Source organism: Xyrauchen texanus, chromosome 10 (assembly GCF_025860055.1).
Source record: "Xyrauchen texanus isolate HMW12.3.18 chromosome 10, RBS_HiC_50CHRs, whole genome shotgun sequence".
NCBI lineage: Eukaryota > Metazoa > Chordata > Actinopteri > Cypriniformes > Catostomidae > Xyrauchen > Xyrauchen texanus.
Window position 1 is genome coordinate 47,158,653 of NC_068285.1, and position 19,532 is coordinate 47,178,184.

A 19,532-nucleotide genomic window follows, 5' to 3' on the forward strand; every position below is an offset into this window, starting at 1 on the left:
ACAAACTTGAAATCATGATTGTGCCTAGAGACCGCAATGGCAAGATGTACAGTGAAAAAGGAGTTGTATTTTGTTTTTCTCTCACCCAAAACCGATTGGATCGCTTCAGAAGACATTGATTAAACCATTGGAGTTGTATGAATTACTTTTATGCTGCCTTTATGTGACATTTGGACCTTCAAAGCTCTGGTCACCATTCACTTGTATTGTATGGACCTACAGAGCTGAAATATTCTGCCATATATTTGGGATGGCATGAGGGTGAGTAAATGATGAGAGCATTAACATTTTGGTGTGAACTATTCCTTACATTCCTGGCAAATTTTGTAAAGAAAAGTCATTTATTTGAGGACTGGGTAATTTATACAGGTTTGAAGAGATTAGGGCTCATATCAAATATTCAGTCCACGTTTCAGGACATGAGCAAAGTGCTCCAGATTCACTTTTATTTCACTTTTGCATACTTCCAAGTATGTTTGAACACTACATGTTAATATACAAATAATTCACCATATGGCATTTCTGTAAAACAGAAGAGATGTTAAAATGAGGAGCACATTATAGTGAGTAGTAAGAGAATATTGCTTAATTCACATATTTGTTTTCTGTGGGTGGAGGAAAAACAAGAAAACGGTTTTGACCATTTTTTAAATGCTAAGCTATATTAAACAAATGTCTCCGTGTAATACTTCAGTAATAATGCATACAAACCATAATCCACTACGCAGACGATTAGATCCACTACGTCATCGCGCTACAGTCTGCAGTGAGGACCATCTCGTTTTTTCCATCACCGTAAACTCCTAAAACTCACTCAATTCCAGCGGGTTCTGGCTTCCTACGTGCATCCTGACATGCATCTACTTTCTGCTGGACTGTTACACTGGGATCGGTGCTTACACTGAGGACTGAAGCATGGCCCGAAAATCAGTAGCATGTTTTTTTATGTTTTTCATTGTCGCATGTCTTTTCTCGACAATAAAGGCTCAGTATGAGAAATACAGCTTCAAAAGCTTTCCTCAAAACGACCTCATGCCGCTGGAGTCTGCGTACGGACACGCGTTGGACATGTACGAGTCTCAGAACTGGAAGGAGACGGTGAAATATCTGGAGCTGAGTCTGCGGCTCCACCGGCTGCTGAAGGACAGCGAAGCTTACTGCAGCCAGAACTGCAGCGGTGTACGACGGGTCGATGAGGAGAACAGTACGGACAAGACCCTCTGGATCATGGGACACATTATTATGCGGGCCGCATGCCTGAAAAAGTGCAAAACGAACTTTCCTGTGTTCTCCAAATCATATCCTAAAAGAGAAACCTTGGCTGCTTTTGAGCAGAGGATACCCTACCGGTACCTTCAGTATGTCCACTACCAGGTTAGACTTCTAGTTCTAGCATGGAACTGATGGGCACTGCGCCCAAGTGAAAGCTGCAAGAGCTCGACGCGACAAACTAGAACGTTAAATACTGCAGACAGCTTCGTTGACACTGTGAGCGTTCGCGTTTGTAAATGGGATGTAAACATCCACACAAAATGCGTATGCCATTGCGCGTCATTTCTCGCTTTCACTTTCAATAACCGCAACCGACCATATTGTTCATACTTAACTTTTGTACACAACTTTTAGCCGATATCATTCGGCTTGAGCTTTTGTTGAATCTGTTAAAAGCTGTCCTGAAACTGCGCACGCGCACAAATGCCACGTCCACGCAGGCAGCGCAAAAACGTAATATTCTAACGCCAACTAAATAAAGATCAATAATTGTACGCCTCTTTCAATAATTTACACAAGGTATTTACAGTAAAACAACACAATGAATTCAATTACTATCAATTACTATATGTATTCAATTACTAAACTCAATAGTTTTATTTATAACATTTTGTTAAAGATTACGCAATTCAATTTGATGGAATTGTGTTATGAAATTCAAATGCTTGAATCTTAAAAACAGGCTAAACTTATGTTTTGGCGTGTACAAACACTTTAACCTTGGTCGGTTTTACGCGTTTCACTGCCACCCACAGAAATCCCAGCCAATATTGATTTGTTTAAGCATATGTTGTTGGAGGTACATTTTGTGTGACTTCAGAAAACAATAATTCGTGATTTTAAGCACAGGCTTTCTATTGCGTAAATTTACCAAGCTGTGATATTCAATATGCATTTCCCCCCGAACCAAAGCTGTTGTTATGAGACAGTTAAGCTTGTCAGCTACTGTAATTTGTCGTTTTTAACCAGGTTTTTTATTTTCATGTATTATTATCCCCTTTTCTCCCAATTTGGAATGCCCAATTCCCACTACTTAGTAGGTCCTCGTGGTGGCGCGGTTACTCCCCTCAATCCGGGTGGCGGAGGACAAGTCTCAGTTGCCTCCACTTCTGAGACCGTCAATTGCTATAAACAAACTTTACAATTCTGAAAATTGAATAAGATTTTGCATTTCATATTTGTTTATACCTCCTTGTTCTACATTGCTCTTCACAATTCAGCAACAATTACAGATATAATAAATAATGTTACTTAAATAGTAAAGTGCAAGTGCTGTATGTAGGCTTTATATCATTGTAGTATTTGTTGTACTGCCTTCAGTTTATGCAGAATTTAGTTTAGAAAAAGAACCAAAAAAAGTTTTTGTACATATGGGGAACTATGAAACTGCATAGCAATATATGAAACAGAGAGAGGCCAGATGCTGAAGTGTGTTGTGTTTTGTGTCTTTTAGATGAATGAGTTGGAGAAAGCGGTTTCAGCAGCGCACACATTTCTCCAGCGTAACCCTGGGGACCCACTATTATCTAGGAGTTTGAACTACTACAAAACCATGTTTGATGTGGAGGAATTCCTCATAGACCATGAGGAGAAACCATATGAGGTGTGTTCACACACTCATCATTTCAGTCTCACTGAATCTGTCCCTCAAAAAATAATAATATTGATATTCCTCTCAGGTGTTATTCCTGAAGGCGGTGAAGCTGTATAATACTGGGGATTTCAGCAGCAGTGCTCGGGACATGGAGTTGGCAGCTGCAGAATATTTCAAAACATACAACCTGTGTTTAGCATCCTGTGAGGGGTCGTATGACGTGCAGGAGTTCAAAGATTTTTACCCCACACTTGCTGGTGAGTGACAACATGATGCATTGTTAAACGCCAAGTTCAAAGGGATCTGAGATGAGAAGGACAGAAATGATCTGACATATCAAATCTAAACGTGAATAATCCTTGATTGCCACATACAGTAACAGAAACCAGTCGAAAGTTTGGATACACCTACTCTTTAATATTTTCTACTATTTAGAAAAATAGTAAAGTTATTAAAAAATAAACATTAAAGTCAAACACATTTTAACCGAATCCAAATGCCCTTATATTTGAGCTTGTTTGTGTACAGTAGATCACAGCTCTGCACACTCTTTTCATTTTCTCAGACAACATCATGTGATGCTTCATCCTGAGATGCTTTTCAAACAGTATTCAAGTCGTTATTTTTATTTGTAAAGCACTTTTCACAACAGACATAATTTCAAATCATCTTTTCAGAAAATTATTCCATGCAGTTTGATAAAAAATTGATTGTAAATTGTGCCTAAATAATATTTGTATTTAGACTCCCAGTGAGCAAGCCAAAGGTGCTGGTGCATTTAAAATATAATCTGTATAAGATGTTGGTTAATGGAGAAAAATAACCTTGGGAGAATCAAGGCTCCCTTTCAGGGCCAGTTCCCCTCTGGCTGAACAGCATGAATATACACTGATCAGCCACAACATTAAAACCACAAGACTTCTGAAGGTGTCCTGTGGTATCTGGCACCAAGACGTTAGCAGCATATCCTTTAAGTTGCGAGGTGGGGCCTCCATGGAATGGACTTGTTAGCCAGCATATCCCGTAGATGCTCAATCGGATTGAGATCTGGGGAATTTGGAGGCCAAGTCAACACCTTGAAATGTGTCATGTTCCTCAGACCATTCCTGAATAATTTTTGCAGTGTGGTAGGGCTCATTATCTTGCTAAAAGAGGCCACTGCCATCAGGGAATACTGTTACCATGAAGGGGTGTGCACGATCTGCAACAATCTTTAGGTGGTGGTACTTGTCATAGACACATCCACATGAATGCCAGGACCCAAGGTTTCACAGCAGAACATTGCCCAGAGTATCACGCTGCCTCCGCCAGCCTGCCTTCTTCCCATGGTGCATCCTGCTGCCATCTCCTCCCCAGGTAAATGACGCTTGCACCCGGCCATCCAAATGATCTAAAAGAAAATGTGATTCATCAGACCAGGCCACATTCTTCCATTGCTGTCCAGTGCTCTCCATGCTCCAGATCTGATGCTCACGTGCCCATTGTAGGAACTTTTGGCTGTGGACAGGCATCAGCATGGGCTACACAGCCACATACGCAGCAAGCTGCGTGTTCTGATGCCTTTCTATCATGGCCAGCATTTAGTTTTTCAGCAATTTGTGCTACAGTAGCTCTTCTGTGGGATTGGACAAGACAGGCTAGCCTTCGCTCCCCATGAGCATCATTGACCCTTGGGCAACTATGACCCTGATGCTAGTTCATCAGTTGTCCTTCCTTGGACAATTTTTGGTAGGTACTAACCACTGCATACCGTGAACACCCCACAAGACCTGCCGTTCTGGAGATGCTCTGACTTAGTCATCTAGGCATCACAATTTGGCCCTTGTCAAAGTCACTCAGATCCTTACACTTGCCCATTTTTCCTGCCTCCAACACATGAAATTCAAGAACTGACAGTTCACTTGATGCCTAATATACCCCTTGACAGGTGCCATTGTAACAAGATAATATTTATATTTTTCACATATGGGATATCATTAGGATGAGTATATGATGAGAGAAATTTCATGTTTGGGTGAACTACCCCTTTAAGTACTGTGGAGCTGTTTAACAATTCACATGGAGTTCACATGTATGTTGGGCAGCTGTTGACTGCTTTTCCCTTCCACTCAATCATTCAAATTTCAATTTGTCATACTGTATGTAATGCACAATGTATATTTGTCAACTAAAATCATTTCAATGTATTTATTTATAAGCCTTTAGATCCAAAAGTTTTCAAGACCATGAATTTAGTCTGTCCAGACTTTTGACTGGTAGTGTAAGTCTATATAGCTCAAGGGTCAATTCAGGTACATTTGGCTATTAAGTGGTCTAAGTACCTAAATTCAGTTGATAATGTTAATTAATTTGATGGTTTATTTTCAATGGTATAACCATACATTCTCTCTCTCTCTCTCTCTCTCTCTCTCTCTCTCTCTCGCTCTCTCTCTCTCTCTCTCTCTCTCTCCACCAGATTTCTATTTTGAGGTCTTGAAGTGTAAAGTAAAATGTGAGGAGAATTTGACGCCAAATGTTGGTGGCTACTTTGTGGAGAAATTCGTTGCCACTATGTACCACTACATGCAGTTTGCTTATTATAAATGTGAGTAACACACACACACACACACACACACACACACACACACACACACACACACACACACACTGCTCATTTCTCATTGTCGAGATGTGTCTGCATACAGGAGTCTTCCATTGTGTCGTATAATCATACAGATTTGTTTTTGATGGGAAACATGATGGATTTGAACAATAAATTAAAGGGGACATACATGTTTCTTTGTATCTCACATGAGCACTTTGCAACACCTTCTTAAATGTGCTGTCAGCAGTCTTTGAAAGCATTTACTTTGAGGTCCAGATGTCTGAGGCCACTTGTAAAAGTGCATGTTTGTATTTGAATTGAATACAGGAGTTTTCATTACAAATCATAATCAATTATATTGAGTGAAAAGTTGATGTGCATGAAAATCAGAATGTCCTTAGTATTTGGCATGTCCCCCTTTTGCTTAATGACAGCACATTTTCTCATCAGAAATGATGAGAGCGACCTTGAATCAGTGCCAAATCGTCTAGTAAATATTCCTTAATTTGGCACAATAACAGTTATTTGTTTCAAAAAAGGAAAACTGAATGTATTTTGAAGCACAGTGAAGTATATCATTAAGTAGGTTTGAAAATGTGGAATAAGTGATCATTTTTCCAGAACTGAGCATCCTGCAAAGGTTTCACTATTTTCTATTCTTACAAACATTTAACTCTTAAACACATTCACAAGCTATTCACAGAGGAAAAGACTTCATTGTTTCATCAAAGAAAATAATAAAACACTCAATAACTTTGATTATTATTCATATTTATTAATTAGACAGTGTATTTTTGTCTCAATAGTAAATGACGTGCGTAATTCAGCACCATGTGCAGCGAGCTACTTGCTGTTTGATATGGATGATAAGGTGATGCAGCAGAATATGGCTTACTATCGATTCTACAGAGAGCAATGGGGACTGCTGGATGAGCATTTCAAACCCCGGCCTGTGAGTACACCAACTACTTGCATGTAAACTATTGTGAAGTTTTCACTCATTTTTCACAACAACTACAAAACAGAGACAGTAAAGTTGTTTCTTCTTTGAGCTTTAAGTAAAACAATTTACTAAAGCACACAAACGCACACAGCAGAAGTCAATATATCAACCCTTTATGATTGTGGTGCTGTAACATAAGGCTCGTGACAGTTTTATCCCAAGTGAAGTGTTTATGAGTCCAAAGAAAAAGTAAAGGCTTCTTAAAACCTTCATCTGAGACATGACTTGATGTGACTTGACCAGAGAAAACAACAAAACATACACATGAAATTCACCACAAAAGTTAAACTGTCAAAAGTGTACATGAAGGCTCTGGTAAAGGTTGGTTGGTAGTTCTAGTTCTTCATTATAGCTGAATCCAAAAACCAGAGGCGTTTCCAGCATTGAAGGACATCCGGGGCTTAGCCCAGACCATTTTATTTTCACACTAGCAACCACTTCTCTGTAGTCCAAAGCTGGTGAGAGTGTATTCTTTGAGTTTTGCTCTGGCTGGGCCTGTTTCTACAGTTCCTAAATCTTCCACTCTAGTACTATCCTCGACTAACTCATCCTCTCTCCTCCCTGAATCATCTGTGATGCAAAAGAACAGGTACAGCACATAACTTATTGCAAATCAGCTTCAAACAACTAATTCATCTAGTGCTTATATCAAATTGTAGACCAATACCATTGAAGAAGAGCAGATCAGTGGGATTGCCCTAATATCTATCATGATTCTTGAATTTTCATGTACATTAACATAAAGTCATCACAAAAGTTGTATATTATAGTGAGTAAAGTGAAGTAAAAAAATTTTTTTTTATATAAATAATTTATATTTTTTGACATAAATAGTCAAAATGATGTATAAGATCCTAAGTTAAAGCAATACATGAATGACTTTAGTCTAAGTTCTCTTACGAGAGGTTCTCTCGTATTGCGTATGCTAGCTTACGCTGCGGGAAAGATTCATCTTTTCTGAGATATTGAAGCCAAAAAATTATCCTTAATTTTGTATCATTTGTCAACGCAGTGCAGCAACTGCAGACCTTGAGCGGGCTAGCTAGCGAGCTCATTGGTTGCTCTGCGGCAACTGCTGCAGCCTATAGACGAACTTGTGTGAACTCGCGCCCAATGAGAGGCGCCAGGCTCACTGTCCCAAAGCCCGCCAGAATGGGCATGGCTAGGGTGCATAGAAGCGCAGTTCATAGGCTGGAATCCTGATTTGCATCTCTTCAGCAAGCTCGCATCTCTGAAACTGCAAGCCACGCCGTTCGAGGGGCATCAAGCAAGCTTGGACAGCGTCGAAGAAGCCGCCGCCGCCACCTTCAGCCATCCTGCGAGCTACGCCATCCGGCGATGTATCCTTTTAAAGCAAACTAGTTCCTCAGTGAACTTCACAAAAGAGCACGAGCGTCTTTTTAAAGATGCCTCGCACCTGCGGTTCATGCCGCACCCCTCTCAGCGCCGGAGACCGCCACATCATCTGGCGCTCTCTGCCTGGGACTGGGGCATGCAGAGCTCGCCGCTGACGGGCGGATGCGACCTCTGCGAGGAGCTTCGATGTCGACCCTGCGGGCTCGACTCGAGCGCTCAGGACCGAGCCGCCAGCCGCCTTCTGTTTCGCTGCGCCGAAGAAGCGCCGCTCCCAAAGGCTGCCGGAACCGGGTTTAGAAGCGTACTGTCTCGCCGAGCCTCTCCCTCGAGCATCGCGTTCACCCTCCCCACCCCGGACGCCGCGAGTTGCCACCGAGCGGCCGCGACTGCTGCCACCTCGAGAGCGAGGCGGAGGACAAGGGCTGCTGTTCCATCATGGCTTCGGACAGCGAGGAGTGGTCACAAGCCTCCTCATCGCCCAGGAATCCAGCAGGACCCGCGCCGAGTCGAAGGGGAACTGATACGCCTCCTCACACAGGCCGTCGACCGCCTCGGGCTCGAGTGGTCACCGCCCCCTGAGCAGGCTCCCAATAGACTCGACGGCTGCTTTCTTCAAAGCCGTCACCACGCGGCGCCCGCGGCCCGGGCCGCTCCCTTCCTGCCGGAACTCCACGCCGAGCTCTCTAAATCGTGGAACTACTCTTCCATCCCCCCGGTCGAGGATTCGGTAGCAGCACACCTTTGCCCGCACTCCGCGAGATGGCGGTCTAAGCCAGTGCTCCCGTCTAAGGCCTGCAGAACTACTTCCGCCTGTGTTGGCCGCGCCTATTCCACCGCCGGCCAAGCCGCATCTGCTCTGCATTCCATGGCCGTCTTGCAGATCCTCCAAGCAGACCTTCTTCAGGAATGGGATGAGAAAGGCAGGCACCCAGAGGCTATTAGAGATCTAAGGAGCGCGACGGACCTCGTCCTTCGCGCCACCAAAACTGCAGCTCAAGCCCTAGGGAAGTGCATGGCCTCGCTGACTGTAACCGAGAGACACCTGTGGCTAACGCTAGCTGACATGGGAGAAGCTGAGCGCTCCACGTTCCTCAACGCGCCGCTCTCTCCGTCCGGTCTCTTCGGTTCCGCGGTAAGTGGCATTGTTGACCGTTTTTCGGAAGTCCAGAAAGCCACCCAAGCCATTAATCTCTTCCTGCCTCGCCGCGCTAGCTCCTCTGCAGGCCGCCCACGTAACCAGCCTCCTGCACGAGCATCTTCACAGCGCCCAGCTCAACAAAGCCAGACTTCCCAGCGTCGACAGGGCGGCCGCCCCAGATCGCGCTCAGACAGCCGCCGCAGACCGCCGCCGCAGACCGCCGCCCCGCGGGCCTCGGCCTAAGATTGCGCTGAAACCTGAACAACCGAAGTCCTCCTAGCTTTGTTGAAAAAACGACGGCTCAGTCCCACCGTGGCCGGACCACCGTCAAAGCTTCACCCCCTGTCAGTCCCCTTCTCTCAGGCTACTACAGTGGTGAATTCAGCAGCCAACAAGCCGGTGTTACTACCCGCTTGCCTGCACTCAAGCGCCGTTTTCACGGCGACACAAAAAGATCTTGTAAAGAGCAAACATGTCTTATGTGTAGAAAATGTGCCCACAATCCAGTGTTCACCCCTACACACAAGCATTACACTTCCCGTGTCCCTATCAGAGAGCAAACATGTCTTATGTGTAGAAAATGTGCCCACAATCCAGTGTTCACCCCTAGACACAAGCATTACACTTCCCGTGTTCCTATCAGAGCACACTCACATAAAGCGGGCACAGCCTGCTCGAGTGTTAGAGTCAATAAACGCGCCCACGAGCCCGTGCGCGCGTCCCCTCTCTGCCCGCTCTGTCGCATGGTCAGCAAACACCTCTCTATGTGTAAGTTCCGTGCCCGTGACTATGCTCGCGCATCAATTAACAGATGTGACACTTTCCCCATTCATCTCAATCGGGAAGTCACTCACAGAACAGCATGTCCCTGCTGTCTGCGAGCAGTCATGCATAAGCACAATAAGCACGCTCACACATTCTGTTCAGCCCGCTGTGTACGGCAATCAGGGCGACTCGGCCATTCACCCTCTAGCGTTACGCTTCAAAGCGTGGGAAGCTATCCCAGGGATATGCTAATGGGTGTTAAGCACAATAAAACAGGGCTATTTGCTACAGTTCGATCGCCGCCCTCCCCGCTTCAGGGCGCGGCTCGAAACTACTGTGAACACGGAAGCAGCCTGCATGCTTCGTTCAGAAATAGCAAACCTTCTGTGCAAAAGGGCCATAGAGAGAGTGCCGCCTTCACTGAGCGAGTCGGGGTTTTACAGCCGTTATTTTCTTGTCCCCAAGAAAGACCAATATTAGATCTCTGGGTTTAGAACAAGGTGCTTGCAAAAAGACCGTTCAAAATACTTACAATCAGCAAACTCCTCGCGCATGTGCGCCAGGGGGACTGATTTATTTCTCTCGATCTGAAAGATGCCTATTTTCAGATTCAGATAAATCCCCGTCACAGGCCATTCTTGAGATTCGCCTTCGACGGTCAGGTTTATCAATACACCGTCCTTCCGTTCGGCCTGTCCTTAGCACCCCGTACTTTCACGAAGTGCATAGATGCGGCGCTCGCACCCCTGCGGAGTCAGGGCTTGCGAATTCTGAACTATTTGGACGATTGGCTGATATTGGCACAGTCACATACGGAGCTTCTGTCTCACAGGACAGTTCTCCTCAGTCATCTGAACAGTCTGGGTCTTGCAGTCAATTGGACCAAGAGCTCACTACAGCCCAGTCAGGCAATTTCCTTCCTTGGAATAGAACTAGACTCTGTGGCAATGATGGCTCGCTTATCTACACGGCGCTTTTCAGATGAACAGCCTCACGCCTCTGAAAAAATTTCAGAGAGTGTTAGGTTACATGGCCTCAGCCGCAGCAGTACATCAGCTGGGTTTACTGTGCATGCGCCCGCTTCAGCATTGGCTAAACACCCGCGCGTCTCGCCGGGCGTGGGCCACAGGCCGCCAGCCGATCAGAGTGACTCAGACCTGTATATCAGCTCTGCAGCCTTGGACGGTGGCCGAATGGTATCAGCGGGGAGTGGCAATGGGAGTTGTATCTCGCCGAAAAGTCATCTCGACAGACGCGTCCAACACGGGTTGAGGCGCGGTCTGCGAGGGCTCGCCGGTTTTCGGCCTATGGTCAGTTCAGGAAAAGCTCCTTCACATAAATTGTCTGGAAATGATAGCGGTCGAGTACGCGCTCGTGCGCTTCCTCCCGGTCATTCAGGGTCACCACGTCCTGGTCCGTTCGGACAACAGATCTGTGGTATCCTATCTAAACCGTCAAGGCGGTGTCAGATCCAGGAACCTCTTCCATCTGACAAAACGCATACTAAGTTGGTCCCAGGGCCACCTGCGCTCGCTGAGGGCGACGCACGTGCCAGGCCACCTGAACGACGGCCTAGACAGACTGTCCAGAGACAATGTTCCCCCAGGGGAATGGTCCCTGCACACTCAAACAGTCCAGAAATTATGGCAAATATTCGGCAGAGCAGAGATAGACCTCTTCGCGTCAGAAGAGAACTCTCACTGCCCAGTATTTTTCTCGAAAAGCGAGGACGCGCTGGCCCAGGACTGGCCCAACCGCCCGCTTTACACCTTCCCTCCCGTCTCGCTATTGCCACAGGTAATGCAGAGGATCAGGGAAACGCGTCACTCGGTGCTCCTCATAGCCCCGCGCTGGGAGAATCGGACATGGTTCCCGGAGCTTACGCAGCTGTCACTGACAGCCCGTGGCCCATCCCAGTGAGAGCAGATCTCCTCTCTCAAGCTCACGGCACGATCTGGCATCCCCACCCAGAGCGCTGGGCGCTGCACGCGTGGGTGATCAACGACTACCCGTCGCTTTGCCAGAAGGAGTAATGAACACTATCATACACGCTAGAGCCCCTTCCACGAGAAGACTATATGCGTCCAAATGGTCGGTGTTTTCAAAATGGTGCACCGACAGAGACCTGGACCCACGGACATGTGGGGTGTCGTCACTGCTCGTGTTTTTACAAGAGCTGTTGGATAAGGGCAGATCCCCATCCACGCTCAAAGTGTACGTGGCGGCCGTTGCGGCGTTCGCCGAACCCCTGCACGGCCAGTCACGGGGAAAAAACGAGCTGGTCATCCGCTTCCTCAGGGAGCTAGAAGGATGAACCCCCACGCCCCCATCGGTTCCTATCTGGGATCTTTCTGTAGTTCTCGAGCTATGAAAGCCCCCTTTCGAACCGCTTGAATCCGTGGATTTGAAATACCTTTCACTCAAAACCGTTTTTCTGACTGCCCTGTCATCAGTTAAACGTGTGGGAGACCTTCACGCGCTGTCTGTCAGCGCTGCGTGTATGGAGTTTGGACCAAGTGACTCCAAGGTCATTTTAAAGCCTAGACACGGCTATGTCCCCAAGGTGATCGGTACTCCTTTCAGAGCACAGATTATTTCCCTATCGGCTCTGCCAGCATCCGATAGCGAACGCGACACAAATCTCCTTTGCCCAGTCAGAGCACTGAGATTGTATACTGCGCGCTCCGCCTCTTTCAGATGCGCTGAGCAGCTTTTCGTTTCGTTCGGAGGGTGCACCAAGGGTCTCGCCACCTCGAAACAGACACCGTCTAGATGGATAGTGGACGATATTGCTGCCGCTCGCTAGCTAGCCCGCTCAAGGTCTGCAGTTGCTGCACTGCGTTGACAAATGATACAAAATTAAGGATAATTTTTTGGCTTCAATATCTCAGAAAAGATTAATCTTTCCCGTAGCGTAAGCTAGCTTACGCAATACTCGTTCCCTCATCTAGAGAGAACCGAGGTTACGTAGGTAACCGAGACGTTCATTGACACACCATGGCATCGAACTGTATGTAATTCTCCATGTTCATCTGTCAAAATCCTTTCATTAGGATTATTGGGATAAACAATGTTTCACTTTCAACTTTCTCTAAAGTAAAGTGACTGATTCATTGTTACCAGTTTCCATGCCTGATTCTGGCACATCTTTGCTACCCTCAAAGTGTATATTTACTACAAATTAATATCACAAAACAAGTCACACATACATTTTATGCTATTGCTTATTGGTTATCCTTAGAGAAAACAACACCTGATAAACAAGAAAATTATGCTTCGAACGGGACTCGAACCATGGTGTCCGGTGTGAGCGGCGAATGCATTAACCATGAGGCTAGAGGCTACAACATGTGATATCAGTCGGTAGTGGACGTCTTGAGGTTTAGCCTACTGTGGGTGAAAGCTAGCCAGATGATGATCTTAAGACTTTAAAGGACAAAAACAAATGTGAATTCTTACCCACTGACTCCTTTCGGAAATTTTAGAAGCCTCATTTGTGCAGTCTTTCCTGCTAACTGCTGTTAACTCGCCACTAAGTAACGTAAGTTGATGTCAGCTCCTCCCCACCTGCTGCATATTCAACAGAGAGGAAGAAACGGAGTCGCCCGTAGGCTACCGACAGCAAAGAAACTTATTCTATAGGCTAGATTATGCCTATGTCTATTTTTACAGGCTGTATGCAGTATGTGCAAAGCCAAAACCCAATGAAATAAGGCAACTTATGTTTTCGGGGGTTTACATAGGCTATTGTCCGGTTTCATATTTGTCAGTCAACTTTTCAAAATTCATTCAGGGCTACACTCAAAACATTCGGGGCTGAAGCCCCGGCAAAATCGGCTGCCACCGCCTCTGCCAGAAACTAAGGCTAATCTGACTTGCTGCCTAATTAGTTAACAGCTTAACCGACAGCCGTTCTTGAAAGAATGGATCTCTTAACGGTCTCAGAAACTGATCTCAGAACCTTATTTTCATCCTACCTCCGTGGACAACCTGCGAAGTTAGCATTTTCCAGTTTTTTGGATGTAGACAACAAATGTTTGATTCTGTTGATGCTGTGGGATTTTGTTCAAAAACTGATTAAAACTTAAGCTGCAGCACAAGTCTGTGTGCCTCACTACTGAATCTACAGTGTGAAACATACCAGTCTAGTCCATTTTCCCATCGACTGACTCTTATGAGCCGGTACTTATTAGTAAGCTGGTCTGTCTTGATGATACCCACACTTGCATTCTTTGTACTTATTTTGCGTATTTCCGATATTTGGCCTCTATCACAGCACAGTATGTACTGCATTTGATGGAGAATATACTTGTCGGACATTAATAAAGCATATTCTTTAGGTATGCAGGTGAGTAGTATAAATACGTTCTCAGATATACTTAATTTAGGAACGTGGACTTTGTCCTGTGACCCGAATGTATGTTGCAGTATAGACAAACAAGAAAACAAATGACTTATATGCTGTTAAACGATTCCAATGAACTATAACCATTGAGTATCCATTAGTATAAAGAATGAACATTACTCATAGCACCGCATCATATTGGTCATCATCATTAGTCAAGTCAAGTCAAGTGGTTTTTATTGTCGTTTCAACCATATACAGTTAGTACAGTACACAGCAAAATGAGACAACGTTCCTCCAGGACCATGGTGCTTCATAAAAACAACAAAGGACCAACACAGGACCACATGAGACTACACAACGAAATAAAATACCTATATAAAATACCTATCTATATATACCTATATAAAGTACACGTGCAAACATGTGCAAAAAGTACGGGACAGTACAACAAACTTCTGACAATGAACAGGACAAAATACACAGTGCAGCGCCGACCAGTACACAGTAGTGCAAAAAGATGACAGTTTCTAAAAACGTAAACATAACATACTATGAGATAGTGTTCTATGCACATAGCAGTTATTTAGGTAGCATCTCAGAACCTTATTTATTATTATCTTGCATTTAAGCATATTTATTCTGCTGGACATCCCCTGATTGTGCTCTTTGATTTTTTTAGACGTGTATTGTGGCCTTGAGCCCTTTTGTTGTGGTTGTTGTTGCTGTCTGTATTGTCACCACCTGCACCAAAAATTCCTTGTATATTTCATACTTGGTGAATAAATTCAAATTCAAATTCAAATGAAGGGTCCTTTGTTTTATGGCTGGTGTTGTCACTCTTAACTCTGTGCCGCATGCATGGACATTTATGTAGGCAGGATAGCCAGTGTTGGACAGGCCAGTGCAGGTAGATTCCCAAAAGAATGAATCTCACAAGCAGGTTCTTTTTAGTGAAACAAAAGCAATTCTGAATCAGTTTGTGCCATCACTAAGTAAATCCAGAAGAATATTTCAGCTCTATAGGTCCATACAATGCAAGTGAATGGTGACCAAAATTGTGAAGCTCCAAACATGTCTTTCTTTGTCTCTGTACAGGAAGCACTGAGATATCACAATCAAACGACTAAACAGAGAGAGTTGCTGGAGTTTGCACAGAACTATTTACAGACAGATGATGAGGTAAAATACACAATGCTACACATGAATCACATTTACATACAGTAGTAAACAAGTTACACTGTATCATTTAATATGTGTTGGGCTGCAGTAGACTTTCTGTGTTCTACAAGTACATGTACAGTGAAGCGTAAAATATATAAAAAAAAAATTGTTAACTAGGATTAAATAATCCATAATAATCCTTGACCTTGAAATATGCACACACAGCCTCAATTTTAAAATGGTATTATTTAAAGTAATATTCTAGCTTCAAAACAAATTAAGCATTTGAGGCATAATGCTGATTAAAACACAACATACAGTTGTTACAGAGAGTACAGTGAGGCACTTGCAATAGAAGAGAAGGGATTGATTTTTGGAGGGTTTGAAGGCAGAAATGTGAAAATTTTATCATTTTAAAAAAAGCACTTGCATTCTACTGTTAAAACATTTGAGCTGTAAAGTTGTTTAAATCCTCGTTTACCAGGATTACAGGGTTTACAGCAATAGTCATGGCAACAAAGTTTACAGTTGGATATAACTTTACAAAAACAAAGATGGTAAGCAATTTGATCACAATAAAATCATGTTAACACTCATCACGTCTCATATTTACATCTTGTGGTTATACTTTTGAAACTGAGTATTTTAATGTTTACGGATTCACTGTAAACCCTAATGCTCTAAATAATTAATTGTTTTGAGTAGGGGGGAAAAAACTAAATCATACAAATTAGTTCAGATAAAAAGAGTATTTTGAATTTTCTCTTTCTTTTGACTTCACGAAACTGACACCTTTTAATTAACCTGAATTGTTTTATTGTTTTGAGTTAAATGAACTTGTCTCTATACATTTACAGAAACCTAACTCGTCCATTTGAACTTAGACCCCGTTTCCACCTGGTATTAAGTTTTTGATGATCGGATCACATGTGGTCAATGCTAAATTGAGATCTAAATGGGGGTCAAATATTTTGTGATTGGATCACAAAAACCACATACAAATGTGGTCAAAAATGCCTCTGAATGCATCACATTTGAGGTGTAAATGCTCATCCATCCTGTATGCATCCCGGCAGCAGCAAAGCACCACCCCTCACCTGACAATCAACTGCTGCACTAAAACAAGAGTTTAAACTTTGCCGGTTACGAGCGGCTTATAAAGGAAATAACCGATCGATAAATAAAGATCAGAATCTGAATGTTTGAAAAGGTTTTGGGCATTCCTCAATTTTTTTTATATTTCTTTATAAACTTAATCTAATTGTGTTGGGACATTATGAAAAAATTTTTTTGGTTGACTGTAGTTACTGTAAGATTGTTCTAAACTGCTTTACTTATTGAGCAATTGCTAAGCTAATTAAAGCATAGTGTTTCCAATTAGCATGCATTCATCATGCTAGCATTCTCTGTACTAGCTAGTTCTAATTACTACCAGTTAGTTAGGTTGCCTCTACTTGAAGTATAATTTGAGGTTGCATGGTAATTCTAAGTTCTGCCAATCAAAATGTATGAGTTAGCTTAATCAAACTTGATATAAACTTGGAGTTTATTATTTTAACAAATGTAATGTAACTGATTGCCTCAATTTTGTTTGAGTTCTGCTAACTTATTAGGGTTTTCAGTGTTGGCCACATTCACTTCTATTGGAAGTGCCTCACTGACTTTTTATTTTTATGAAAAGTCCAATTATATTTTGTGGTAATCAACATTATGCCACAAATGCAGTCGACTGAGCTTAACTTGTATTGAACCCAGAATATTCCTTTAATTATGAACTCTGTGATCGTAATTATATTAACTTTAATAATGTTTAGAATGAGGGTGGAAACATTTTCCTAAAATGAGGAATGGTAATTTCAGTGTCCATAGAGGTGATGTGAATTTGAGCTGTGTGTGTCACAGGATACAGTGAGTGAAGAGGAAGCAGCATCAGCTCCCTCACGTCCTCCTGATGAAGAGTTTGAGGGAGTCGGTGACTATGAGGAGTCTTTCCTGGCTGAGTGGTGGCAGCAGCCCAAAACTAAAGGAGATACAGGAGAACCAGCTGAATAAAACATACCTTATCAGTACAGTTACCTCCAAAAAGACTCCTGCTCCATTCAAACCTTTTGATGACTATTCCCTCCTTTTCCATTAACGGTGCTCATTTTGAACTTTACTTTGAACCAAAACCTTTGAAATGTATGTATTGTTCTGATGCAATAAGGGCCTTTCTTTGTCATAGAAATTTTAAGAAAAAAATGAAAAGTACAGTAGATCATCTAAATCAGAATGTTAAAGTACTAATTTAAAGGCAAAAATACATATATTAATAATTTTCTATTTAAGATAATAATTTTTTGTACCACCATCTCACATCAAATTGAATTTGTTGAACTTAGATTGCCACATCGCCAATCAAAACTCTACTTTACAAAATTACCATCGGGCCTGCATTGGAAAAGGTATATGGGTAATGTTTTTTATGTTGCTTTTTGGAAGACAATCCTGTTTATTTAATGATGTGTTATGATTCCACAAATAAATGTGTTAATCTTAATATTTTGTTAATCTATTAATTGCACTGCAAATGCAGTGTTAATAATTCTGAATCAAAGCTAGACACTGATTTCTGGTCAGTACTGTGCTATATGACATCCATTGTGAAGAATCATAAATGCCCCTCTGAAGATACAGATTAGAAGCCGGTGTTAAGTGTGTGTGTGTCTCATAAAATACAATAATGAAGACTATAGACAGTCACAGTATTTCAACAATCACCTACACTTACAAAATACTACCAAAGTATATGAATTGCATTAGGTGCACCCTGGCATCTCTAGATGCAGCGTTGAAGTTTTTTAAGAATCTTTTTAAATCTTTCTCGCATAATCTCTTGATAAAGATTAAAGCTCTGACCCCCAGACTCTGAATTAGCAGGCAGTAATACACTGATGCCTCATGAGCTTTTCCAAAAGCAGTAATCACCACTTTCAGAATATCTGCCGCTTTGGGGAGTTGCTACTCCCAAAAACAATTCAGAGCAGGTGGCGCAGCTGTAAATACCTATAGAACTGAGATCTGGGAATCCCAAAACACTCTACTCTCATATAAGTCACCAAGTGTAGTAACCCCCCCCTCCTCACAATCCACTCTGACAAGCAGAAAGGGGACTTATTAATACATCATTTAGGGTTCAGCCATATGCTTGAGGCATCATTTAAATAAATGTCCGAATTAAACACTCTGGACACTTTTGTCCATACCGTGTGCAAATGCGAGATAACGGTGTAACTTCACTTCTCTAATTACTTTGATAGAAAGGCTAATGGCGAAATAGGGGCATCCTGTTCAATACAAAACCAGGGAGGGGCTCTCTCAGGAGGAAGCAACCAATGAGCCAGTTTTCTGAGACAGAATACATAATATTAAAACAAAATCTTGGGTAGGCATAGCCCACCTTTGTAAATCGGCCTATGTAATTTATTCAATGTCTACATCACTCGAAAACCTTTTTATTAAGGGGTCAAAATTAACTAAATAAGACAAATTTGCTGGGAATAAAATGCTCAAATACTTGACCCTGTTTGGGTCAATGGAATGCGCCCAGCTAGAAAGCCATTACTAGGCCGTACGCTGTCAGAGCCAAAGCTTCATATTTAAACAAATTTACTCTGTATCCTGAGAACTTAGAAAAGGAATTAATAATTCTATGCAGGCAAGGTATAGATCTAATGGGGTCGGATGCGAATAATAAAATATAGTCTGTGTAAAGCAAAAGCTTATACATATAGATCAGCCCCACCTGATCTATATGTATAAGAGATGTCATAACTTGAGTAAAGTTAATCAGTTAGCCAAAATGTTGACAATGTTTTTATGTCTAGCTGGATCAGGGTAATTGGACGGTAACACTTACACTCGCTTGGATCATTGTCCTTTTTAAGAATCAGACTGATCCGGACTTGTGTCATGGTTGGTGGAAGCTTTCCATTCTGTAATGATTCCATATGAACTTCTAACAAAAGTGGAGCCAGTTCTGTAGCATATGATCTAAAAAATTCAGCAGCAAAGCCATCTGGCCCCAGACCCTTGCCTGTAGGCAAGGCCTTAATTAACTTGCCAAGCTCCTCCAAGGTTATCTCAGAATCGTCAATTTAGGGAGTTCTAATGGTTCTACAATGATTTACAAAGTCTTTATCAGTAGACGAAGATGTGGAACTATAAAGATCAAGATAGAATTCTTTAAAAGCATTATTAATATCAATGGCTGAGGTAAAAATTTCACCACCAGCAGATTTCACTGAGGGAATGGTAGAAAAAGACTCTCTG

The 19,532-nt window shown here is 42.8% G+C and overlaps 1 protein-coding gene across 1 annotated transcript; it reads left to right on the forward strand.

Annotated features, from left to right (window-relative positions):
* The first annotated feature begins 779 nt into the window (after nucleotides 1-779).
* On the forward strand, nucleotides 780-17,760 carry p3h4 (prolyl 3-hydroxylase family member 4 (inactive)). The gene is made up of 7 exons (XM_052135544.1): nucleotides 780-1,374; nucleotides 2,726-2,875; nucleotides 2,952-3,123; nucleotides 5,322-5,450; nucleotides 6,257-6,402; nucleotides 15,156-15,239; nucleotides 17,124-17,760. Exons 1-7 carry the CDS (start codon nucleotides 916-918, stop codon nucleotides 17,271-17,273), a joined length of 1,290 nt encoding a protein of 429 aa, XP_051991504.1. The 5' UTR covers nucleotides 780-915; the 3' UTR covers nucleotides 17,274-17,760.
* Nucleotides 17,761-19,532: the final 1,772 nt, after the last annotated feature.

What these genes read in the sequence shown, in the direction of transcription:
- p3h4 (XM_052135544.1), top strand. Translation starts at nt 916, where the DNA reads ATGGCCCGAAAATCAGTAGCATGTTTTTTTATGTTTTTCATTGTCGCA. An exon ending in ATGAGGAGAAACCATATGAG is followed by an intron (nt 2,876 to 2,951) that starts GTGTGTTCACAC and finishes TATTCCTCTCAG; the next exon opens with GTGTTATTCCTGAAGGCGGT. An exon ending in AGCATTTCAAACCCCGGCCT is followed by an intron (nt 6,403 to 15,155) that starts GTGAGTACACCA and finishes GTCTCTGTACAG; the next exon opens with GAAGCACTGAGATATCACAA.